The sequence below is a fragment of the Neofelis nebulosa genome, chromosome 4 (genome assembly GCF_028018385.1).
Source record: "Neofelis nebulosa isolate mNeoNeb1 chromosome 4, mNeoNeb1.pri, whole genome shotgun sequence".
NCBI lineage: Eukaryota > Metazoa > Chordata > Mammalia > Carnivora > Felidae > Neofelis > Neofelis nebulosa.
The window spans coordinates 901,273-926,814 of NC_080785.1; the positions used below are offsets into that span (position 1 = coordinate 901,273).

Sequence of the window (25,542 nt, forward strand, 5' to 3'; positions counted from 1 at the left end):
GATCGGTTGACTATTCTTATTTGGGTATGTTTTGGGGCTTTCCAGATCTATATGTCTATTCTTTCACCAGTACTATACTGTCTTTCTTTCAAGTAGTGTCAGACCTCCAACCTTTTTCTTCCTCCTTCAATATTGGGTTAGCTGTTTTGGGTCTCTTCCTTCTCCATATACATTTAGAATCAGTTTGCCAATATCCACAAAATAAATTGCTGGGCTTTTGATTGGGATCGCATTGAATTATAGATCACGTTGGGAAGAACTGACATCTTGGCAATATTGAGTTTTCCTATCCATGAACATGGAATATCTCTCCAGTTATTTAGTTCTCTGATTTCTTTCATCAGAATTTTGTAGCTTTATTCATATAGATCTTGTGAGTATTTTGGCTAAAGTCATTCTTTCCATTCAAGTCTCAATGATGACAACTAAATTATGGAAACCACCTTAGGGGATGAATCATATACAGTTTTCTAAATAGTTAACTAGAGCCAGTGACAAATAATATGCAGTGTGCCCACTGGTAGAAGCTGCCAATCTAATTCTTGCTCACTGATGATGCTCAAAACCAAACCAAAGAGGAAACAAAGCCTCTAGCCAATCTGTTGGAATTCTTTCTTTATTATCTTGATTCCACACCCTGGGGAGCCCAGACTAGGAATTAGGAGAATTTAGTTACTATTATCGCTCTGCTTACTTTTATTCTGGGCATTTCTTATGCCAGCTTCTTCCCAACATACCTTGTTATTTTTTCTATTCAGATGTCTTACTGTATTATAGGTTGCATGGCCAAGGTAGTGAGTGTTCTCATCCCCTGCCCCCCCAAATCTGTACTAAAATGGATTCTATTGTGTTGATATGGAATGTTTATAGGGATGGAAGTCTGAAACACCAACTATTGGCTGTGCAATTTCCTAACTCTATGACTCTTAGCAAGTTTACTCATGAATTTGCTCATTTACAGAACACCTGTTGAGCACCAACCAGTCAGATAGTCTTTCTTATTCTCTTCCCTCATTCAAGATAAGAGTGTTGGATACGTGTGTTTTGGGGCCTCTTCCTGTTTGAACTTTCCGTGATTGCTAAGACCATGTAATTGCCGGCTGTGTTGTCTATTTCCCCATTTTGTTGATGGTGGGAGTCCCAGCCTGGAAACTTATACAGGGCAAAAGTATACCCTGTATCCCTCAACCTCAGGAGGGCACTGAACCAGAACTTTTACTTTCATGGTGACAGCGATCAATTGTAATAGTGGAAAAACCAGATTCAAGTGCTTCTATTGCCCTGGAGAATATATACCCACAATTTAGGGTCATTTTCACTTGAAAGGAAGCACTTGCTGCCTTTTCATTTTTGAAAAAAATACATTCACATTTGAGTGAAGGCCAGTGTTGCTCTAAATACTTTTGGTTAAAAAAAAAAAAAAACAGGACCAAGGGGCATATGGGTGGCTCAGTTGGTTGTGTCTGACTCTTGATTTCAGCTCAGGTCATGATCTCAAGTTCATGGGTTTGAGCTTCTTGCTCATGCACATTTTCTCTCTCTCTCAATGCAAATAAATAAACATAACAACAACAACAACAACAACCAGGACCAAATTGACCATTTAGTTACTGGAGTAAAGAGGCTGCCTCTCAGAGTCTGCCCCATGAGGAACTGTTGATAAATTGCTGTGCCCTGGCTTCATGCCCTTCCCTGGGGTTTATGAACATCTTCTAGAACCTACGGAAGAAGGTACCTGTGTTATCAAAGTAGTCCTCATCTCAGTTAAACTTAGTCCCACATTTGGTATAAGATGCCTGAAACCTTTATGTTAGCCTATCACCATGTTGTGTGGCCAGCAAACAGTCTGCTTTCTCCTGGGGGTGGGGGGTGGGGGGAGAAGCAAGAGCAGGGCAGAGGAATCTCTGGGTGTTGCTCTGTGGCTTACACAGCAGGAAGATGGCTCCTCTTGTTTTGGCTTCTGACTCCACCCTGCCTGCCCAGCATCCCTGAAGTGAACACACCTGGTTGGGTTGCTCAGATGTACAGGAAGAGCAGTTGTGTATGAACAGGGACCCTGACTCTGCATGGCCCCATCCCGTGCCTTCCTCCTCGGCTGGGAAACAGCTTCCCTCAACTTCTGTGCCAGCAAAGAGTCAACTGTTCAGATTCGAAAGGAACCTGGGGGGTCACACAATCTGCCCTCACATGAGAAGTATCTTCAATAGCATCTCTGGCAGATGAACTGTCAGCCTTCCCTTAAGTACCTATGAGTTCATTACTTCCCTGTGAGGTCCATTACATGAGAAGCCAGAAGCATTTTCTGGAAAGTTCTTTACACAGAATATTGAGTTGAAATTTGCCTCTCTTACATGGAGAGTGGGTAGAGCACCTAGAGAGGACTTACTGCAACCATTTGTTCCTGCCACCTTCCACCAGGAAGACCTCCTCGAACAACACAGAACAAGTGCATTCTCCCTGTCGCCTGCTGACCCTCACATATAATGCCATCTCCCTGCCACATTTCTAACCTGAATACGTCTAGGCCGCCTCCTCTTATCATAAGTCAGTTAACATTCTGAGTGTGCAGACTCATGTTAATGTGAATTTCAATGAAACATCCTTTAGAAAGCAATCTGACTGCCACCCCCATCACCAACTGAAGTGGCACAATTAATGCCAAACCTAATTTTATTATTTTTTTTTGGTTCTTTGTCTCAGTGTTACATGTAATAGAGAGACTGGGTGATGATGATGGTGACAGTGATGATGACGATGATGATGGTGATGGTGGTGATGGATGATCATCCTGGTGGTGATGATGGTGATGATTGATAGTGATGATTGTGGTGATGGTGGTGGTGGTGATGATGATGGTGATGGATGATGGTGATGGTGATGATTGATAGTGATGGTGATAGTGATGATGGTGATGACAATGGTAATGATTGTGGTGGAGATGATGATGAAGTGTGTTTACACATGGCTAAATTGTATCCTTTCATATATGCATGGTGGTAAAGGCATTTAAGAGCAAAAGCTGTTATACATGAATCACATCTTCATTAAAGCAGTTTTGTAGTGAGGTTATCTGCACAAAATTGCTTATTCTCTAAAGCTTATAACATTTTGTCTGGGGGACCCTATTAAGACATATAATTTCAGTAGGTCAGGCTTGCAGCAGTTGTGCATGTGACTTGATCTCCTACTCCAGGCCTTACATATTTGATGTCCTGACATTTGTGTAATTGCTCTGCTAGAGCCCACTTGGAGCATTGAAAGCTACTTAAAATGTCATTATAAGCTGGCCGGGTCTTGGAATTATATGGTGCAGTTGATGGAACAAAAGAATGTTCCACTTTGATGCGCGTGGTATTTGATTGTGCTCTGTGCCATGGTCCCTTTTCAATCCACCAGGGCTAGCTGGACTTTTAAAAAAGGATTTCTTGATTTCTGTTCATCTTCACATGACTGACAGTGGGTGCCTTTGAGATAAGTCAGTGTGGTTTACAGTAGTGGCATGGGAGATGATTTCTGATATGTGTTAATCGTTCTCATCATAAGCTGCTCAGCCAGTCGAATCTACCATTGCATACCTAAGGGTTTTTTTAAAGTTATTTTTCACTAATGAAACCTGAAAAGTTTCTTTTTTAGATGAGAGGGACAATGTTTGGAATTATATTGTATTATTCCATTTTGAAGGTGGATATTTCTTATTACAGTCATTCTAAGAGATCCATGGAAAGTCTCTCCTGATATCTGGTCTTTATCTTAAAGATAAGGAGTTTTATCATGCGGTCATCCGTTCCTGTTCTTTTCCAGATAATGAGGCTAGACTGAAGGAAGCAACAGAAAGAAGAGGTATGGCACAATACGAGTTTCTCTGAGTTCTTAAATGTTGGGACGGATTATTAGCAGAGGAGCACAATTTCACGTTCACTGTATTGATTATTAGAAATGTGGTAGACAATCTACACGCTTTATTTTGTTTTCACAGTAAACCCTTCAAGTGGGAATTACTGCCTTCCCACCTCCCCCATCTTCCGTACCCCGGATTCGTTTTTCCACAGCCCTTATCAGTACCAGACATTCTATGTATTTATATTTTCAATTGCTTATTTTCTTTCTCTTCCGGTATGGATGAATGTTTCATGAAAGCCAGGGCTTTGTTAACTGCTTTATTCCCGCACCTGGGAAGTCGCTGGGCATAGAAAATGTGCAATAAACATTTATGGAAGGAAGGAAAGAATGGAAGAGAGGAGGGAGGGAGGAAAGAGGAGAGGAAGGAATATCCCATCTCTTGAGCTCTCCTGTTTAAATGTGAATGTCTCTGGGAGGCACAAATCACTCACGGATTATCAGTCACCTTAATGAGACCTAGAATGAGTCACCCGCACTATGGGCAACAGAGACGCTGCCTGAGGAGCAAGCCGGGTGGGGGTGTGTAGGGACACAAGGGAGGGGGCGTTCGGACATGTGGGGACAGGACCAGACCGTGGACTCAGACACAGAAGACGGCACGAGGGAGTGAGGGATGCAAACGTTGCCACACACAAGCGGGGACGTGAGAATCTAGCCTGCTTCACAGCTTTGTGCGAGGCCAGTTGTGCGAGGCCAGGTTGCTGTAAACCAGGGTCGGAATAATCACCGTGGTAGTTCTTGTATTGCTTTACACTGCACGTCCAGCACGGTAACCCCATCGGGTTGTGCTCCTCCGTCTGGAATTGGACAGTGGCTGGAGACAGTGGGGCCCTGAGAAGAAACGTTCTGCCCAGGTAGACAGGAAGCCTTGGCTCAGGGGCTTAACTTGGTCTGAAATGTTGTCACAGGGGAGGTAAGAGACGTCCTCTGCCTGCTGCTGTTGGATGCAGAGCGGGGTGGGGCAGGGATTCCGTGGTTGGAGCCCTGTTAGCACACACACCTTGGCTCTGCGAGACGAGGGTGGTGTGAGAGACCGGGGCAAGCCCTTGGTTGGCCAAGGTGCTTGGGAATGGAACGTTTTTGTCCAGTGGATTTCCTGGTGAAGTTTGCATTCACCAGAGACACATTTTTGATTCAACACTTGTTAAAAATTTCTCACACATGTATCGATCCGTTTCTTGCCTCGACGGATGTCGGGGGCGTCGTGGTGTGCACCCGGGGGCCTTGTGCACAGGGAGCAGCAGAGCGCTGTGACAGGCCTCGGCCGCCTGCAGCCTGGCTCCTACTTTTAGGTGCCTGCCCTTTCGCCCCTTTTATGCCATCGTTGCAGCCCCGCAGACAGACCACTTAGAGTGGGTGTGTTTATGCTGCCACAGGCCTAATAAACAGCAAAGACAAAGACTTGTGCTTACCTTTTAGCTTAGGTTATTTTTTCATGTTTTTTACTGATTTTCTACTTAAAATATATTCTTGACGTTTTTAATGAAAAAGTTTTGCTCAGGGTAACTCAGACCCCAAAATTTATACAGTAAGATTTTTTTCTCAAAAGATATAAATTGGGTTTATCTTTTTTAAAAATGAGTAAATTAATTGGGTTACCTTCATTAGAAATTAATAAGAATTTTTAAAACTTTTTTAGTAAAAACTAAGTTTTATATTCTTACAGTTTAAAAGTTTTATAGTGATGTTTGTTAGATCTAAGTTTGTCAATTTCATTGTTAATTTCTGAGGGTAAAATGTAGGAGGTAATTTACAAGTAGATTTAAAGTTTGGAGGTTGTTTGGTTGAATTTCAGGAAAGACATGTGCCTGCAGATGGGGTAATAACTGACAGTTTGGGGAGCATGTGAGCTCAAATACTTGTCTGTTTTAGGAGGAAAATGGAATCAGTTTTTGGGTTGTGCTGTCATTTGATGTTCTTGCAGGGTCTCCGCAGTTGGTCTGTCCCATATGTTGAGTTTGCTTAATACTGTCCAGTCATCAAGTCTCTCTGGCTGTGTGAGTGTGAATCCTATTGTAGCTCTGAAGCAAACCATGCCTTTAATTCTCTATCCTTCCTCATGGTGATTCGTACTCCTAGGTTCTCAACACAAGGAGTGCCCAGTACCAGTTAGTGAATAGGTGAATGGATGGGTGGATGGGTGAGTGGGTGGGTGGATAAGCGGGTGGGAGATTGGATGGGTGGGTGGGTGGATGCGTGAGTGGGTTGGTGGGTGGATGGGTGGGTGGGTGCATATGTGGGCGGGGGGGTGAGAGGTAGGTGGGGGGATGCATGTATGGGTGGGGGGATGAGAGGGTGGGAGGGTGGGTGAGTGGGTAGAAGAGTAGATGGGTGAGTGGCAGAGTGGATGGGTGGGAGAGTGGATGGGTGGGTGGGAGACTGGATAGGTGGGTGGATGTGTGGGTGGGAGAGTGGGTGGGTGGGTGGATGGGTGAGTGGGAGATTGGATGGGTGGGTGGGTGGATGGGTGGGTGGGTGCATATGTGGGTGGGGGGGTGAGAGGTGGGTGGGGGATGCGTGTATGGGTGGGGGGATGAGAGGGTGAGAGGGTGGGTGAGTGGATGTATGGGTGGATGGATGTGTGGGTGGGTGGGTGGGTGGGAGAGTGGATGGGTGGGTGGATGGGTGGATGGGTGGGTGGATGGGTGAGTGGGTTGGTCGGGTGGAGGAGCGGGTGAGAGAGTAGATGGGTGGAGCCTGGGGTCTGACTTTAATAACTGAGTTAGTTTCACACGTCTTTAAATGCACATGAATACTTTGGCAAAGAACCGTCTCACAAAGCGCAATCTTACATTGAATGTTGAACCAGCTGGGAGGCAGCGTCACTTGGCACAAGTAAGCGTTGTGGGGCACACACGACGTGTTCTCTGCTTCTTGCTTGCGAAGACACTGAACTGTAGCCAGGGCTCAGCACGGACACCCCAGCCTCTGTGTTCATGATGGGTCGTGAGGGATGAAAAGCAGTGGAGGGCTACGTGACTCGCGACCATCAGCGCCTCATCATGGTCATACTTAGAGTTGTCACTCGTAGTGCTGCCCCAGGGAAGTGCTTCTCAGGCCCGGCTCACTTGTTCCCGTTTTACACAGAAGGGAACCGAGCACCAGCGAGAGTGAGAGTAAGAGGCTTGCCCCGACCACACCCTGGGAGTGCCCGTGGGGAGAGGAGTCCATACCCGCGTGGGCCGGATCTGTGTGTGCAGCCTCATCAGCTCTCAGCTCCCTGAAGCAATGTTTGGACGCACGTAGCGCTCTTTCTCCTAAGCGGCAGAGTGCACGCTCCCCCCCCCCCCAACCCCCCAGAAAGGGGTCAACTTCTCTTCATGCGAATCTGGCTCAGCAGCCCCGGGGGCGGAGCACCATAGGGGCCACGTAGTGACCGGTGAGAATTTTAAATGTGTTCTTAGAAACCAAAGTCTCAGCTACACCTATCACCAAGAAAGGGGAAACCCCTGCAGATTCCAGAATTGTGAGGCTTGAGAAAGTGGACAGGAATCCAGTGCTGCCAGCAGTGGGGTTCACGGCCGACACCGGGCAGTTGCCTGTGCTAACAGGTCCACGCAGGAAGCAGACACGGCCTGGCGCTGTGCTCCTGCCTGCCTCTGTGGGTGAGGCCCCTGCGCTCTTTCCTCCTCCTGGGCCAGCGCTGTGCCTGCCGGTCCCTCAACGCCGTGGGCCCCGCATCCGTCTACCCCTGTGTTGCACGAGTGGTCGGGTCTGCATGTGGCGAGTGACTGTGGTGTTTTCATGCCGCGGTTTCTGTCAGGATTGTTTCTCATTGTCACCGTGATGAAAGGAAAGGCTGCTGGAGTGGATTTGGCAAACGTGGGTCACCGTGGACCTTCTTTTTTCTGCAAGTGCCTTTTCAGAGCAGACACTTGGCTTCTGTGTTGGTGTGAGGGCAGGGGCCCTGCTGAATCATGAGCGCTGAGAACTTCTCATGCCTGTTGGCGGGCAAGAGAGGGAAAGTGCTACAGGGAATTAAGTGTGCAACTCTAGTTTAGTTCCCAAAGATGGAAATGTTAAAAAATACAAAAAGCCTAAATTTCTTAATTTGTAAGAAGCGGGGAATGATGCCCCCCCAACTTAGTTCAGAGGATCGCCTGAATGAAGCCATGGGAAGTGTGAACTCTCACTAGGTCACTGTTCTTAGGGAGCAAAGTCATGAGAATAATCATCTTACATGAACCTTCACTTAGGAACCAGTGACACATTTAACCAGCATTAAATACTCAGGAAAAAAGCCAGCCCCCTGCCCCCACGTCAGAAACAGGACTCCATCAAACGTTACAGTTACGGAGTGAGATTTATGTATCATGAAGTGTATGGATGCCGAGCGTATGAATGAGTGTGTTGACACGTGTGTGCACACGTAACCAGTGTGCCATTAGATATCCCCATCGTCCCAGGGAGTGTCTTCCTGCGCCCGGTCTGTCCCAACACCCTGTCCCCTGCATAGGCCCCACCCGGTCCTGGAATCACCTCCTACTGAAAGAATCATGTGTGTTTTTCAGTGTCTGGCTTCTTTCACTCAACATAATCCCCTTTGGATTCGTCTGGATGTTTGTACGTGACCATAGTTCATTGCTGCTTGTGCAGATAATGACAGATAGTTCATCCATTCTCCCGTTGATGGATTTTTGGATTTTTTTTTTTTTTTTTTTTTTTGTATAGCTATTACGGATAAGGCTGCTAAACACAATCTTATACGCCTCTTCCATGGACATAGGTTTTTGAGCACATTTTCTAGGTATATGGAAGGGGCATATTCTGTTATAAGAAACTGCCACAGGGGCTTCCTGGGAGCTCTAAAGCTTTACTCCTACCAGGGATGTACAAAAGTTCCTGCTGCTACATTTCCTCTGCAAAATTTGTTCTCAGTCTTTTAAAATTGAGTCATATTAGCAGGCACGAAATATGCTGACCGTGGCTTTAATTAGCCTTTCACTGATTAGTAATGGTGCTGAGCACTTTTCCATGTGCTTACTGGCCACTTGTATATTTTCTTTTCTGAAGTTTCTGTTCAGTTCCTTTGCCTATTTTCATTGGAACGTCCCTTTTTATTATTATTGTTGATGTTAGAGGTGTTTTTAAATGTATATTCTGGATAAAAGTGTTACGTCAGAGTTTTTTGTTTGATCATCTTCTGAACAAATTTTCTCCACTGAAACGCCTTCGAATTAAGGCAGCTTTGTTGAAAATCGTCTGCTTAGGGTTGTCAGGATGCCTCATCTAAGATGTGTGTGGTAACCTTACAACAGCACGGTTCCGTTACCCTCTGGTGGCGGGTACTCCCGTCGACCTGCTTTATAAACCCTGCGTTAGACGTGACTGCTTCCTCCCAGAATAGAGGCGTTAGGAGGAAGACCGTCGTGCGCGTGTGCCCACCCGGCCGCCCTTCCGCTAGCCTCCAGCACTTCTCACAGGCCTGTGTTTCCAGCCGGTGTCATTCCCTCGGCGTTTCCTGTCCTGCAGGTCTGCTGGTGACAGATTAGCTTGGCTCCTCGAATGATACGGACACGTCTTTCCGTCACCCTCATGCTGGAAGGAGATCTTCCCTGGACGTGGGCTTCTGAATCAGAAGTTTTTTCTTTAACACTTCAAATACGTCATTCCTGTGTGTGTTATCAAACAGCTAATTATAAATATGCGAAGGCATCATTCTTACCAGACACGCAGTGTGTCTCGCGCCCTGGTCTGCGTCAAGTCAGCCGCTGTCTGCGTCGCGTCGCAGCCTCTGGGGGCCGTTGGGAGCCGTCTTGCCCTTGACCCTCCCAGGAGATGCCCCTGCGTGGCTCGCTCTCGGGTTGGTTCTGGGGTCTGCTGGGTGCCTTGGCTTTCACACTTAATGCTCTTCCCCAGTTTGGGGGAATTGCCGAGGGTTTTCCCCTTCCCCTTCGGCTTTTGGGTCCCATTCTCTCTCTGTCTCCTTCTTGCTCTCTGGCTGTGGTCCATTGTGCCTAAGGTGGCTCTGCAGGTCACTGAGGTTGCACGCACGCAGTCTTTTTCAGGTTTTACTCTGTTCTTCAGAGAATGATAGTTCTTGTTCTCCATCCCGGGACTCACTGACCCCTTGTTCCCCATCGTCCGGTCTGCTGCTAGGCCCACGCAGTGAGTTTTGGAGTGGCCGATACTGTGCCTCTCGTCGACACAGCTTCCACTGCTCCGCTTGGGGTCCCACTGCTCTCTGCACCTGCTGGGTGCCCGCCGTGCCGTTTGGGGTCGCTTGCTCATCCCTTCGTTCCCGTGTTGACCGCTCCTCCCTGGTGTCTCCTGTGCTTGCTCTTGTGTGTGCCCCCCCCCCCAGAAACACTTATCCAGAGTCTCCTGAAGGACCTGGGAGAGCAGCCGGACCTCGGCGAGGTGGCCCGCGCGATTGCCTCCGCCATGCAAGCTGTGGGGGCAGAAGGGGAGCCGCGAGGTGCCGAGAAAGGAGCCACGGGAAAGCCGAGAGAGTCCGGCGTTGGCCGGCAGGGTGGAGGCGTGCCAGGTGAGGCTCCCGGCCCCAGGGTCACTCAGGTTTGTGGGGCTGTGGGGCGGGATGGGGCTGTGCAGAGGCCTGGCTCACCAAGCGGTTACACGTTCCTTCTGCTGAGGAGAGGTGGATTTGTAGAAACGATTTTTCTCCGTTTGAACTTTTGCCTCTAAAAGCTTTCTTAACAGGCTGAGCCTACCAGAGTAATTATGTTGAAAGGCAAATTGCTCTCTGTGCTGAGGTTCAGAGTTAGAAAAAAACAGGCCAGATAGAGAGTGTTTTTGTTTGGATTGTGTGGGTGAACGGAGTCAAATATTTGAATAATACAGTGAAAAGGCTCCATTTGAATGTCTGCTTGAGGCTCAGAGCCACCCTGTGAGGCTGCACCAGAGAGAGAGCAGAGATCCCCCCACCCTCCCAGGGTGCGTGCACATGTGTGCACACACTCACATATGCACACATGTGCGCACACACGCACACACGCACGCACACACGTGTACATACACGCACGCACACGTGTGTGCACACATGCATGCAACACACACATGCACGTGCACACATGCACGCAGTGCACACACGTACACGCGCACATGTACACTCATGCACACCTGTGCACATGCACATGCACACACGCCCGCATGCACATATGCACACACATGCACATGCGTACATATAGATGCACACACGCGTGCACACATGTACGTGCATGCACATGCATGCACACACATATGCACGCGTGCACGCACACGGCAGCTGGAACCCTTGGGCTAAGGGCTGAGCAGGTCAGGTTTCGTCTCCCCTGATGACTGGCCTTCTCTGTGCCTGACTGCTTCTCAGAGTCTCTGGACCTACATGAAAGTGTCTAATTCAGTACCCTGCACACAGCAGGCACACACAAAACATGTGCCAGAAACACAAGTGAAAAGTTGCATGTGTCTCTGCTCTGTGGGCTGGGACAAAGTCATGCTCGGAAGCTGGAGTCAGGACACCACAAGCTCCAGCAGGACGAGGCTGTGTGTTAGGCAGTCAAAGAATAAAAAGACTGCTGCCTCTCTGAGGGTGAGGAGGGGTATAGAAGGTGCCTGGGCATTTGGGCTTCACGACTTCTCGGGTTACGCACCATTGGGCACTGCCGGTAGGGTATTTAGAGAAACCACCATCGGCGAAAAGCGATGAACTGTAAAGACATCTTAACTTGAGGTGGTTTGGTGTAGACGCCTGACTTTGCTTTTCTGTGACTATTAACCGCTGCCGGCACTGGTTTCTTGCCGCGAGCTAACTCTGACGATGACACACAGATCCGTGAGGCTGGTAATGCGATTTGTTACTGACTTCACTTCTGTGTTTTAGCTGGTAACCCCCTCCTCTTCCATGAAGCTTATAGAAGGCTAATATTGTACTATAAACAGAAAAAGTTTGCTTGATAGTAGAAGTTAGGCCGACATCATTATGCCCGATCTTCTGTGAAGGACTGTCTGTGGTCCTTTGGTGTGGGCGTCACCTGCGATGACATTCTTGACAAGGCTTCTGATAACGCTGTGTCTTCCACAGATGACAGAGTGCCGGACGGTGGAGGGAGAGCTTACGAAGAGGTAAGACGGAGCGTCTCTGCGTGTTTGGTTCACCTCAGATCTAGAGCTGGGCTGGTCATCTCTCTGTTTGTGGTTTGGGAACATATGTGATATAGAAAGGTTTTTTTGTTTGTTTTTTTCAGAAAAGGATGGAAAAAACTCTCATAATCCCCAAATAGGGGAAAAAATTGTGTATATTTTGATACATAGTAATATCTGCTTTCAGATTATGTACTAATACCCATTGTAGGAATATGAAAAATATAATTAATACAAGTAAGAAAATCAGCATTCCTTAGAATTTTCCTACCTGGACCGATTACATCAAACGCCTGCTTTATGTCCTTGTGACTGTCCTGTGTGCACTGACTCCCGAGCTCCACGTAGCAGGGACCTTCACAGGCTCTGGACCGTTTAGGACTGCACTGTCTAACGTGGCAGCCAGTAGCCACACGGCGGCTATTTAACCCTGAATTTAAATTCATTAAAATTAAGGAAATAAAAAACATGCTTCCCGACTTGTGCTAGCCACATTCCAGTGTTGCTTCGTAATGAGGGCATTGGATGGTGCCGATACGGAACATTTCCATCATCGCCAGAGGTCCTGTTGGACAGTGCTGGTTGGGAAGGCAGTCTGAAGCAGGGCTCAGTCACAGGTACCCCCACTCACCGAGGGGTTCCTGCTTAAGAACCTTTGCTCATTAGCACAAGCCTTAAGGATGCAGAAGGTCAGCGTGTGAACGATGATACACACGATACGTGGTTCTGGTTTTTGGTAGAGTGGAAAAAAATTTTTGGTTTGTACTTCTCTTTCCAGATTATTTCAGTGGTTTTTGGTTCAATGCTGTTAGCAAGTAGCAGAAGAAAACATCAACAGTCCTCTTAAATGTCCATCAGAAATGGGGGGATATTCTGTGTCAGTTGAGGAGGGAGACGCGGGCCTAAGAACGTGTTTCTTGACTTAGGAAGTGGAGGGAATTTTACAGCGATGGCCGAGTACGGCCAAAGCCAAGGCTGCTGGGTCTCCCCAGGGCACACACTTGAGTCAAGGTTGACTCTGTGAAGACCCCAGGGTCCTTATACCCTACCTTTCCATCCTAAACAAGTTGAATTTTGATTCATTTCTCTGTTACCTGGGGTATGTTTCCAAGCAACTTTTTTCCAAATGGGTATTGAGTGTTGTATTTTCTGAGCTCTTATTTATTAATATCTTTTGTTTCCTCTTCTCACGGAACACAGTTTAAGCAGAAACCTAATTCTCTTTCCTTCAAAAGCCTGAGGAGAGTGTTCCATCCTACTTAGTAACTGAAATGCTATGTACAGCCACCATTCAGGATCCAGATTCGAGCAAATGTTTTTACCAAGATACTATTTTCTTTACATATTTCAAAACACAAAAGGAAAAACATCATGTACGGTTTTTAGTTAAGAAGAGAATGGAAAGTGTAAAGTAAATTCACTTTTCCTTTTTCCATCCGGTATAATCCCGGGGATGTGATTTCATGCGGAAAAAGGAAATACCTTGCAGAATGAGCAGGGGTCTCTTGCTCTCGTATGCAGGAGGAGGTGCCCTGGGCGTGCACTTCGTGTGCCCCAGCAGCAGGAGTGACCATTCGCTTCCCTTGGAAGCAGGCCGGAGTCTGAGAGGGCAGTGTGGTCCAGCGGTGGCATCCCTGACATCAGTTAGAGCTGCACTCAAATTCTGGATCTGCCAATCAGTGCCTCAGTGATCTTGGGCAAATTATTAACCTCTGTAGGCCTCGGAGTCTACGGATTAGAGGTAAAACTAGGCCTGTGCTCACAGGCTGGGGTGACAATTAAATGAGCAAATGTGCACAGATCGTTGAGCACGGTGTCTGGCCTATAACCAGCCCTGTGTGTGTAAGATGGTGTTCATAGCGAGATGTCAATTAAGTGGTTCTGAGGGCCCTCTTGTCCAGGAAACGGGGGTCAGGACGGGCAAGCCTTTGCATATGACGACCCAGGGTCCCTCAGAGGGTGTGAGGGTGCAATCACGTGTCCCTGTGACTGCTTGGCCCTGGTGTCTCCACTTCCCTGTGAAATGGGGACGAGCATGACATCGTGAGGACTCGGGGGGTTCACGCAGACCAGGTGTCTGAGAGAGAGCCTTTGTGCATCGTAAGAGCTCAGTAGATGCAAATAGTAATGTCATGGTCAGAGGCCCGCTGTTTCCAGAGGGGTAGGATGGGGTCTCAGAATCCACGTGCGCTCTCTTTAAAACTTCAGATGCCAAACACCTACGCTGACTTTATAAAGTCAGATTCTTGAGGAAGGTGTATGTGTATGTGAGAGAGCGAGAAAGACAACCAGAGACAGAGACAGACAGACACAGAGACAGAGACAGAGAGACAGAGAGAGAAAGAGACCAAGACGGAGAAAGTGAACCGGAGACAGAGAGACAGAGACAGATGCACTCACTCCCCGTGAGTGATGCTGATGTGCGCGGCCCTCGTCCTGCCCTGGCTGACCGGATGTCTGAGTGCAGCTGTGACAGAACTGCTCCTTCCCCTGCCTGCGGCTACCCGCCCGTCCCCCTAAACTTCATCTCACGGAGCCTCCTTTCTGCCAGGTCAGTCGTTTGAGCCTCGAACTTGGGGACCGCCTGCCGGACCCTGGGTCCCAACTCTCTCCTGCCGTACCCCCTCTTTCGGAGCCCTTCAAAATGGAGGCAAAGAAATCAGAGGCCGCCGAGGCCCCCCCGACTTGGGAGGAGGAGAGCGCCGGGGTGGAGGACGTGAGGAGTCAGACCTACTCCAAGGAGCGGCTGCAGAGGCCGCCTCCCGCAGAGCCCGGCACGGGCGGCTTCGGCGAGTTCCGGCCCTGGGTTCCCCGGCCCTCGCAGGAAGACGCCCACCTCACGGCGGGAGCCCAGGGACGCCCCACAGAAGGCCTGCGGCTGGAGGTCAAGCCTTCCCAGGAGGACCACGGCTACATTGTGACCGGGACCGAGTGAGTAGAGGCCCTGGTGTTCCGCCCCCGGCGCTCATTGGGTGGGTGGAGTGGGGGTGCCCTCACCCTGCCCGTCTTTGCCCAGAGACACAGGAGGAGGCATTCCTGGTGCCTCGGGGGCGGGAGGCCGGCCGGCAGCCAGCTTGTCGGTCACCCGGTGTTCTGACCCAGGGGCCTGAGCTTCCGGGCCGTTCTCCACAAAACAGAGCCCTTCGGCCCTCCGACCCGCAGCCCAGACCACGGGGCACGTGGACGCAGCGGCCCCCGGGGAGCGGGTGGGACCCGCACCTGTGCTTGTGCGGCCTCCTTGCCGATTGAGACTCCAGAAAAGTAGTCCAGGTCTTGGGGCATGCGTCCTCCTTCAGAGGGGAAGACACGGCCTTAGGGACGGGTGCCCTTCCTTCTCCCCTTTCTGACCCGCACATATCGAGGGGCCCCGTGCCCACAGTGTGTACCCGGCGGGTGACACCCGGGCCGCCCCATTTTCAGGTCATCACACCAATGACCCTGGCTTTTGACGCTGTGCTTTGTGAAACCGTTGTGTCTTCTTCAAGTAATGGAAGTATGTGGCTGGCCATGTGCACACAGGTGTGTGTGCACGTGTGTGCAGATGTGTGTGCAGTCCTGCCCACATATGATTTTGCTGTTGCGTTATAGTGTTCACTGTTCAGGCGTTTCTTCATTATGAATTCAGAAGTTGCCCCCGTTTCAGTGGTCGCACGCAGTGCGGGAGGGGCCGCTCACGGGCCGTGCCGTCGGTGGCACGCAGTGAGGGAGGGGCCGCTCAAGGGCCGTGCCGTCGGTGGCACGCAGTGCGGGAGGGGCCGCTCAAGGGCCGTGCCGTCGGTCGCACGCAGTGCGGGAGGGGCCGCTCACGGGCCGTGCCGTCGGTCGCACGCAGTGCGGGAGGGGCCGCTCACGGGCCGTGCCATCGGTCGCACGCAGTGTGGGAGGGCCGCTCACGGTCCGTGCCGTTTCTCAGCCTGGTCCTGCACGCCTTCTTTCTGTGCCCACACCTCCCAACTAAGTTCACTCCACCAGCTTGTTTCAGGAGTTGCTATACTGTAGGTAGCAAATTTCATCAGTTAGCAATAGTTGTCTAACACGATGGGGCAGAAGCTATTTCATTTTGAGCGCAAACCGCAGACCGTGTATCAAAGCCAGCTCGAAACCCAAGATTCTTTCGAGCTGTAGATAGTGCTTTTACTTGTTTTTTAGAGAAGTCCTCAGCAGCTGACACTTCAAGTTTGCATCAGAGTATCGACTCGTTTTCTCAAGTACTTTTTTATTGAGACGCGGCCTCCCATTTCTGCCCTCTTTGCCTGGATGGTGAGCTCCATGTGTCCACCTCTGTGGTCAGGCTCCGTGTCCTAGAACGCGAACTCTCAGTGAGCGTGGTCTTTAGAATCGTCTTACAGAGAAGCTCAGATGGGAACTTGAACACGACGCCCTGCTGGAGGCTCAGCTCCGTGTTGTTCCAACAAAGGCAGGGCACCTCCTCGGTTCCTTTGTGAAGCAAACCGTTTGGACAACAGTTACTTATTCTAGACTGTCCAAATCTGTGGAGTTTTCCCTCCTTTGGGAAACACTGATGTGGTGTGTGTGTGTGTATGTGTATATGTGTTGTCTCTATTCATCTGTATATCTATGTATGTCTGTGTGTGTGATGTATATGTCATGTGCACGTGTGAGTGTGCGTGTTGTCCGTATTCATCTGTGTGTATCTGTGTGTCGTGTGTCTGTCATGTGCACATGTGTGTGCGTATGGTCTGTATTCATCTGTGTGTCTGTGTGTGTCATGTGTATGTCGTGTGCACATGTGGGCATGCGTGTTGTCCGTATTCATCTGTGTGTTGTGTGTATGCCCTGTGCACATGTGTGCATGTGTGTGTGTGTTGTCTGTATTCATCTGTGTGTATCTGTGTGTCATGTGTATGTCGTGTGCACACGTGTGCGCGCGTGTGTGTGCACGTGTGTGTGTGTGTGTGTGTGTGTGTGTGTGTGTGTGTGATTACCATGGGTTCCTGCACGGCTGTGCTGTGGCCTTCTTTCTTGCCGGCAGGACCGGGTAGAATAAGGGCACGTTCCCAGCATGAGATGAAGTTGCTCGCAGGGAAAGTGGCCGCTGCTCTCGTGTCTGGGGTCCGGGGTCTCAGCTGCAGCACGAGGGGGCTGGGAAAGGGACTGTCATCCTCGGAAAGACTCTTCTGAGCGGCAGCCTTGTGCCACCATGAACAGCAGAGGGCGGTGCCTTTAGAGCAGGGCGATCCTTGCTACGGTTCTCTGCCTCAGGGTGACCCTTGGAGGGAAATGACCGTGGTGTGTGCGAGGCCAGCGTTCCTGTAGAAGAGAGACCTCTCCAGTCGGCGTTTCCTCTTGCTTTCTGACTTTCCGGTGGAAGACGAAGCCACTGTCAGGGCCGGCTTTTTCTTTGCATTCGAAGTTTGTTTTTCTGTAGCGCTTTCCTGGGCCAGACCTTTCGGACTTGAACGTTCACCTGCTACAAGCATGGGTTAGAGGAAAAATCATTATCGTGGCCCATTTCCCTTTTTCTTTTGCTGCCTCAATTGGATGGAAGATATATGGTGCAGATAAAACTTTATATCAATAGTTCTTTCTGTTTGTCACCACGGGCTTATGCTCCCTCCCTTCTGTAGCGAGAGATTGAGATTTCTGCCTCTCTTATCAGATTAATTGGTAATTTGAGATTCTCTAGGGCAAGATTTCACCAGATCTCAGCTTCAGGCTTAATAGATGAGCAATTAATTGACAAGAATCTGATGCCATTCTTAAAAGACAAAGACGTCTGTATACCTGATTGTCCCATAAGAAGGAGGAAGAATGTGACCCATGACACGTCTCCCCTGCTCACTGCCGTGTCCTCCCATTCAGACGTGGGTACAGGGCTTAGCCTCGCTCTCCTCTGTCTCCTGCATTTTCTGATGGGCACGGTTCCATCTCGTCCTTTGCTGTTTACATTGTCACGCTCTTTACTCCCTGGGTGGACCATTCGAGACTGGACAAAGGTCAAGATTCCTGTCCCTGTCCCTCAAGGGTGAGTTTCCAAGTGTTCCAAGTTCCCTGCCCTTCAAAGGTGAGTTTCCACGTGTTCCAAGTTTGGAAGAGAGGGCACACAGAAGGTGATCTTGAAGCCAAGAGACCCGTGCTTTACGTCTGGTAAATAAATGCTTAAGAGCACGTGGCTCTGCTGGGGTGCGCGTCTTATAAATGCCCTGCTGTTTGGTGTGTCCCTGCACAAGGACATCTGACGAGACTGGCTTTAGGGAAGCGAGTGCATTGGAGGCTGAGAGGAAGAGGTCGAGCGGCCACCAGGCTGGTAGGGAGACAGGGATGCCATGTAGGGCAGCGCTGCTCCACAGGCAGTGGGCAGCTTGCATGAGGACCGCCGAGAGCCCAGCGCTCCCACATGGAGGCACCCAGAACACCTGCTCCTGCTCTCCAGCCCCCGCGGGGTGAAGATGGCCCACAGGGCCCAGCTGTCAGGGTGGGAGCCGCACGGGGCAGAGTGCGGACGCTCTGGAGCAGGTCCACGTGCTGGGTGGTATTAGCCCAGCTGCAGTGAGCGCAGAGAACACGGGTACCCCTGGCAGAGCCATGGAATACCGGAGCTTCGGTCCAAGGGAGAAGGGGTGGAGTGCAGAGGCCTCGGTGAGGCTCGGAGAGAGCGGGGCTGGGAATGGTCTCGGACTCCCGTCCGTGTTCTCAAAGAGGCAGGTGGTTGTGGGTTTTCTGCAGTGTTTTCTTCCCACAAAACTCTTCCCTTGGACAGGCCCATCAGTGACACTCCGATGGTGTTCTAGAGGCTCACGCGTCATCCGTGTCACTACCTGCTTCACGGGCAGCCCCAGCTGCGCCACTGACGGGGTCTCAGCCAGACCTCAGGCCCGGTCCTACCCTTTGTCCGCTGGCTGGCCGTGAGGGTTGTGGGAACCAAAGCCTGGAAGGAAGTTCGGAAGTCAGGCCTCAGTCCCTGTGTGGCAGCCAGAGGAGGCCTCCCTTCCTGCCACTCTCTGCACTGAGAATCAGGTTACTCTGTTATTTTTAGGGCCTTCCTGGGAGGACATTGCCTTTCCCATCACTAACACGCAAGTGTAACAACCCGTGTCCTCGGGATGACATGGTGGGAGAGGAAGGGTCACCAGTAAGCAGTCATCCTCCCTGTCTGCACAGGGACCCCGGGCTGCCCGCGAAGCCCCTCAGAGCTGAGCCAGGGCCGTGGGGCCCGCGGTGCTTGTGAGGAACGCAGGCGTGGACACGGAGAAGGCATGGGGGCTGGTATCGTTTCCTGTTTTTTCCTTCCTTGCGGGAGAAAAGAAATCTTAACGGTGTCGTGGACAGATTCCGCGGTGGGGCTGTCTGTGGGTTTTGTTCGTTCTGTTCTAGCTTCAGACCCTGTCTCCCATGGTGTGGTCTAACGTTTTCTTCAGGAGATACAGCTGCCATCCTGTCCAGGGTCTCTCCTGAACATGACGAGTCCCCGCCGTGTCACCACGCATCCCATTGATTCATCTCAGAAGACTGTGTGTGGTGTGACGCATTCATTTTCATCTGAGAAGAGTTTAGTTTGGGATATGGCCATCGGTGCAAATAGTCACATTTGCTCCTCTGGTAAACAAGGAGACCAGCTTCCAAACCTAAAGTCCCCTACTGCGGAGTTGTTAGTTGTAGGGAATGCCCATGAGAAGGAGGGCAAACGGTGGTCTCTGAGCCCCAGACGGTGGCCCTGCTCTGGCTTGTCCGGTTTTGGTGCCTGGGCCTGTGACGTTCAGTGCATACTTACTGGGCACCTACTATGCGCAGGGGTCTCAGTACAGCAAAGGTCTCCATGTAAGTGATGGGTCGTTCTGAAGTTCAGGTGAGGGAAACGTGTGCACGTGAGCAGTGGGAGCCACAGAACCCAGGCATCTGCTGTATTGAGAGAAGGAGCAAATGGCTTCGGCTGAGTGGGTCCTCAAGCCTGTGAATTAAAGAATCTCAGAACCCTGGTTTTTCCTATAAACCTCTCATCCTGACTCCTCCTGCCAGCCATGAACTTCCGTCTGCCCAAATTCAGTGGCTCCCGGGTGCCCGCCCTCCCTCTCATTACCTCTGCCTGGTGCTACGGAAGCAGCCGCCTCCCCGGTCTGGCCCCACCCGAGGCACAGGTCATCTGAGGCCGCTCCATTCTTCCCGAAACATTCCCAGCCTTCTCGTCCTCGAGATGCTGCCCTTGCTGTGCCCCCGGGCCCACCGCCACGGCCCCCTCCTCTTGTTCTGCACTCTGGCACAGCCACCGTCTCCAGTGGCCCACGCCTGAGGTGGCACCAGTACCATCTTCTCCACCACCTCCCAAGGGGTGAGGATCTCCCCGGGCGGCCACCGGGAAACCAGCTGTCACAGTGTCACACACAGCCGTCACGCTTCTCCCGGGAGGGGCTGCCCAGGGTGTGGCGGGGCTTCTGGAGCAGCGGAAACATTAGCTCGTCAGCCAGTCCAGGAATCACCAGGAGGGGGCTTTTCGTAAGTTCTAGGAAAGCGGGTATAATCGATGTGCAGGTTCCTCCCAGGGCAGTTTGAGGATCACGCCGTAACACAGGTCCAAAGTCACAGAGTGGATTCTTTAAATGTACTGGCAGTGAGGTGTTTGCTTCTCAGTGGAGACTCTGTTTAGAAACTCCCCCTGACATCTGTGTCAGAGACACCACCACCCGCTGCCCTCCCTGCAGGAAGGACTCGGACGGCTGCACTGCAGGTGCCCAAGCTGCTGTCCTAGGACACACCCACCATGTCCCCAAGGTCTTGGGCGCACAGGCCTGGCTTGTCCCCAGGCACCTCATCCAACAGGCTTTCCTGGCTGTTCAGTTGCATATTTTTCATGAGACAGTGGATGGATTTTTGTCTTGCTCTAAAGCAGAATTTTGAACATACACGAAGATAATGACCCAGGCCCAACCTTGTCCCATCCACACCCCCATTTACTCCCATCTCTCATGCTGCTTTCAAATAGATCCCACTTACATTCTCTGGGAAACATTTTGTTAAATAGCTTTAAAATACAAGGATCCTTCCTTTTAACATACCATACCACCTTAGTAGCATCAGACATCGAGCCCGTGTTAAGCTCTGTTGTCACGTCCATGTCAGAACTTTGTTTGTTGGTGTTTTGACTCAGATCCCAATAAGGTTCGCACCTTACACTGGCTGTGTGGTCTCCGATGCTTCTGATTCTGTAGGCTCACTTTCATCTTGCTGTTGAGGTTAGAGCGATGTGTTGGATTTCGATGTCTATTTATTGGCTGGAATTCCAGAACTGGAGGACATTTCAGACCTGTCTAACCTCCAACTGGTGTGGTGGGCAAAGTGAGAAAATACCATGAAAGTGAGAATATGGTGGGCATTAAAAGCAATTTTCGTGCCTCTTTGACCCAATGGCTTCTCCGTTGGCTTGGCCATGTCTAGCCAGTTGGAAGATGCCAGAAGAGATGATGCCATGCCAGGAAGGGGCTCTTTAATGGTCTCAGACCGTGGTGAGGCCCCTTCCCACATCTGATGCTTTCAGTTTTGGCAAAGGGTGAGATTGGGTGGGGGTGGGGGTGGGCGGCAGGGAGGAAAAGGAAATATTGGAAAAGCCCAGCCCACTCTGATCAAGCCTGGAAGCTGGGCCTTTAGCACTCTGTGTGCTCCACGCTTGTCCTTAGAGTCTGACTCCCACAGGTTGGCTCTGCGGATCAGCCTATGTGCTCGAAATGCAAGAGGGCCGCTACAAATCCCTGTCTCCACAACTATGTCTACTCCTGCACCTACACCCACATGTCTACACAGCATCTGCACCATCTGCCTGTATCTGTGTCTGTCTGTATCCATCTACATCATTGTTTATGGGTCTGCACCTATATCATTGATCTGTGCTAATGTCTGTATGATCTGCATCTATCTACACCCGCATCCAAAAATGTACATCGTCTAATCACGTAATTGCCCATCTGTGCCCACGTCCACATCTACGCCTACACATACACCCTATGTCTGCATCTGATCTACACTTAAACCTCCAGATCTGTGTCATGTTTCAGCTGCATCACCTCTCTCTCCCCGTGTCCATACTTCTGCATCGTCACCTATCCTGTAGTCACATCTGTACCTCTCCACCATCTATGTTTGTACAGCCTGGTTTGGTATCAGATTTCTAGAATTGTTGGGGAAGCTTTGCTTTTCCTCTTCAGTGATGTTTCCATAGTAGGACCCCCCAGGGACCTTCAGAGCCTCACCACAGCAATTGATTTTTGAAAAGCGTCGTCTGCTCTATAAGTTAACTTCGACTTAAATCTAAGTTAAGCAGTTTAAATATCACTCCTACATGAGAGGGAGTAAGAATGAGGGAGAAAATATGAAAAGAGATTTGCTACACTGTCAAAATAGAAGTAAACTGCAAATGGAAATGAAGCCAGAAGGAAAAGGAAGAGTAGAAAACAGCAGTACCCTAATGTAGCTCAGTTGTGGAGTATTAACTTACTTCGGATGATGACTTAAAAAAAATAATGTCTTACTAGAAGAGCTGGCTACGGGTGACTGAATTCTGGCACACTCTCCCAGGTTTTGGTCATGTAGGCATCCCTTTCAAGCTTTAGGTCAACCTGTATGGCTGTTACTTGCAGCTCTGTAGAGGGCAGGTGGGTGGGAAGGAAATCGTGTTCCAAAGAGAATAGCTTATGCAGAGGGCCTGCATCAGGATGGGTGTGGACATTGGAGGAGCTGAAATAAGGCTGGGGGAAGGTGGGGACAGTAAATGTGGGAGAGGCTGGTGTCCTCAGGGCACGAACAAGGATTTGGGTCCTTGCCCCCAACAGACGTGGGACACCACTGGGGAACACTAAGCAGGCAAGTGTTGTGGTCGGGGTCCCACTCTCCCAGATCCCTCTGCTGCTGAGTGGAGAAGAGGCGATGGGAGGTCGGCACAGTGGGTGGAGGGACCCTGGCTGGCAGTTGTGCCAGCCACTGGGCCATTCCCTCAACTCCGTTCCCTTTCCTTGTTCTCTCTGCACTGTGAGGCTGACTTGCAAAATGTCATCTGTGCTATGAACTGGCCTGGACAGTTCGCTACGATCCCCACTGTTCTACCAGTGGGGCTCTGGCAAGGTTCCAGCGGGCTGTACTGCTCTTCCCGCTGTACCCACTTTGTTGAGTTCTTATCATGAATGGGTGCTGAATTCTGTCATGTGCTTTTCTTGCCTCTGTTGAGATAATCATGACTTTTTATCCTTCATCTTGTTAATGTGGCGTACCATGTTGATCGATTTGCAGATGTAGACCCATCCTTGTGTCCTTGGAATAAGTCCTACTTGGTCATGGTGTGTGATCCTTTTGATTTATTGTTGAATTTGTTTTGCTAAAATCTATGCTAAACACAAATTTTGCATGTATGTTTCATCAGGAATATTGTCCTATAACTTTCTTTTCTTGTGGGCTTTTCTTGTCTGGCATTGACATCAGGATAATGCTGGCCTTGTAAAATGAGCTTGGAAGTGTTCCCTCCTCTTCTGTTTTTTGGAAGAGTTTGAGAAAGATTGATATTGATTCTTCTTTGTGTGTTTGGTACCGTTCACCTATGGGGCCATCTGGTTTGGGGAGGTTGTTGTTTACTGATTCAGTCTCCTTACTTGTTATTGGTGTCTTCAGATTTTTTTATTTCTTCATGATTCAAGTGTGGTCAGTTGAGTGTTTTCCGGAATTCATCATTTCTTCTTGGTAGTCCAGTTTGTTGGCATATAATTGTTCACAGTTGTTTCTTATGACCAGTTGTAATGTTTCCCCTTTTATTTCTGATTTTATTTATTTGAGTTCTTTTTTTTTTTTTCTTGGTAAGTCTAGCTAAGGTTTGTCTAGTTTATTTATCTTTTAAAAAAATCAGCTCTTAGTTTCATTTATCTTTTCTATTGTCTTTTCAGTCTCTATTTCGTATACTTCTGCTCTGATCTTTATCACTTCCTTCCTTCTGATAACTTTGGCCTTCATTGATGCTTCTTTTTCTAGTCCCTTGAGTTGCAAAGTTAGATTATTTGCAATCTTTCTTTTTTCTTAATGACGGTATTTGTCACTGTAAACTTTGCTCTTAGAACTGTGGTTGCTATATCCCACACATTTTGGTATCACATTTCCATTTCATTTGTCTCAAGGTATTTTTTATTTCATCTTTGACCCATTGGCTGTTCAGGAGCATATCACTGAATCTCCATATACTTGTGAATCTTCCAGCTTTCTTCTTTTTTTTTTTTTTTAAGTTTTATTTGTTTAAATAATCTTTACAAACAATACGGGCTTGAACTCATGACCCTGAGATCAAGAGTTGTATCCTCTACTGACTGAGTCAGCCAGGTGCCCCATCCAGTTTTATTCTTATAATTGATTTCTTGTTTCATACCATTGTGATTGTAAAAGATGCTTGGTATGATTTCAGTCTCACTAAATTTATTAAGACTTGTGTGTGGCCTGTCATATATTTGTCCTGGAGATTGTTCCACATGTGCTCAAGAAGAATGTGTCTTCTGCTGCTGTTGGGTGGAATGCTCTTTATGTATCTGTTAGATCCTTGTGGTCCCTGCTATTATTACTTTGCTATTTTTCCCTTCAGGTATGTTAATATTTGCTTTACGTATTTAGGGGCTCCTGTGTTGGATACATAAATACTGACAAATGTTGTATCCTCTTGATGATTTGACCCCTTTATTATTAAATAATACTCTTTTTTGTGTTTTGTTACAATTTCTGGCTTAAAGTCTGTTTTGTCTAACGTAAGCTTATCCACCCTTGCTTTCCTCTGGTTTCCCTTTTCATGGAGTATCTTTCTTTATGCCTTTACTTTAAATCTGTCAGTGCCCATAAAGTGGAAGGGAGTCTCTTGTAGGCCACATATAGTTGGGTATTGTTTTTTTTCTTTTCTTCCTATCTATTCAGCCACACTATGTCTTTTGATCGGAGATTTTAATCCATTTACATTTAAAGTAATTACTGATAAGTATGGACTTCATATTGCCATTTAGTAAATTGTTTTCTAATTGTTTGTGGATTCCTTTGTTCCTTTCTCTTTCTTCCTTTATGATTTGATGATTTTCTGTAGTGGTATGCTTTGATTTCTTTCTCTTTCTCTTTTGTGTGTGTATTATAGGCTTTTTGCTTTGTGGTTACTGTTAGGCTTACATAAAATATCTTACACTTATAACAGTCTATTTCAAGCTGATAACAACTTTGAATGCATACAAAGCTCTACATTTTTGTACTACCTTCCTCATTTTACTTTTTTGATGTCAATATTCTTTTTATAAAACTAACTCTAAGACATTGTGTACTTAGATTTGTATTAAGCTGTTGGCAATTTTTTCCCCAAGAATTTAGAGAATCATACTTATGGTGAGAGATACAGTCTCATCTTGATGTTAAAAACAACAAGTCATTTGAATACAACAGTTTTTTACCAATTGATTTTTTTTTTTTTTACCAGTGAAGAGTTGGTGGTTGTCAACAACTTTACCAGTAAGAGTAGTTCAGGATTATTGGCACCTCCTGATGAATCTGCACATGGTTTAGAAGGCTGTGGGCTCAGCAGTCAGAACAATTCAGTTTGGTTGCACAAAT

At 48.7% G+C, this 25,542-nt stretch overlaps 1 protein-coding gene across 6 annotated transcripts in view; it reads left to right on the forward strand.

The window, feature by feature from the left end:
• Positions 1-25,542, forward strand: part of PTPRN2 (protein tyrosine phosphatase receptor type N2) — an 831,667-nt gene that overhangs the window by 343,589 nt on the left and 462,536 nt on the right. For all 6 annotated transcript variants that reach the window (XM_058723632.1, XM_058723627.1, XM_058723630.1 and 3 more), the window contains 3 exons: positions 10,205-10,387; positions 11,924-11,964; positions 14,534-14,913. In XM_058723632.1, the coding sequence (XP_058579615.1) occupies positions 10,205-10,387; positions 11,924-11,964; positions 14,534-14,913 (604 nt within the window). The remainder of the gene's footprint in view (positions 1-10,204; positions 10,388-11,923; positions 11,965-14,533; positions 14,914-25,542) is intronic.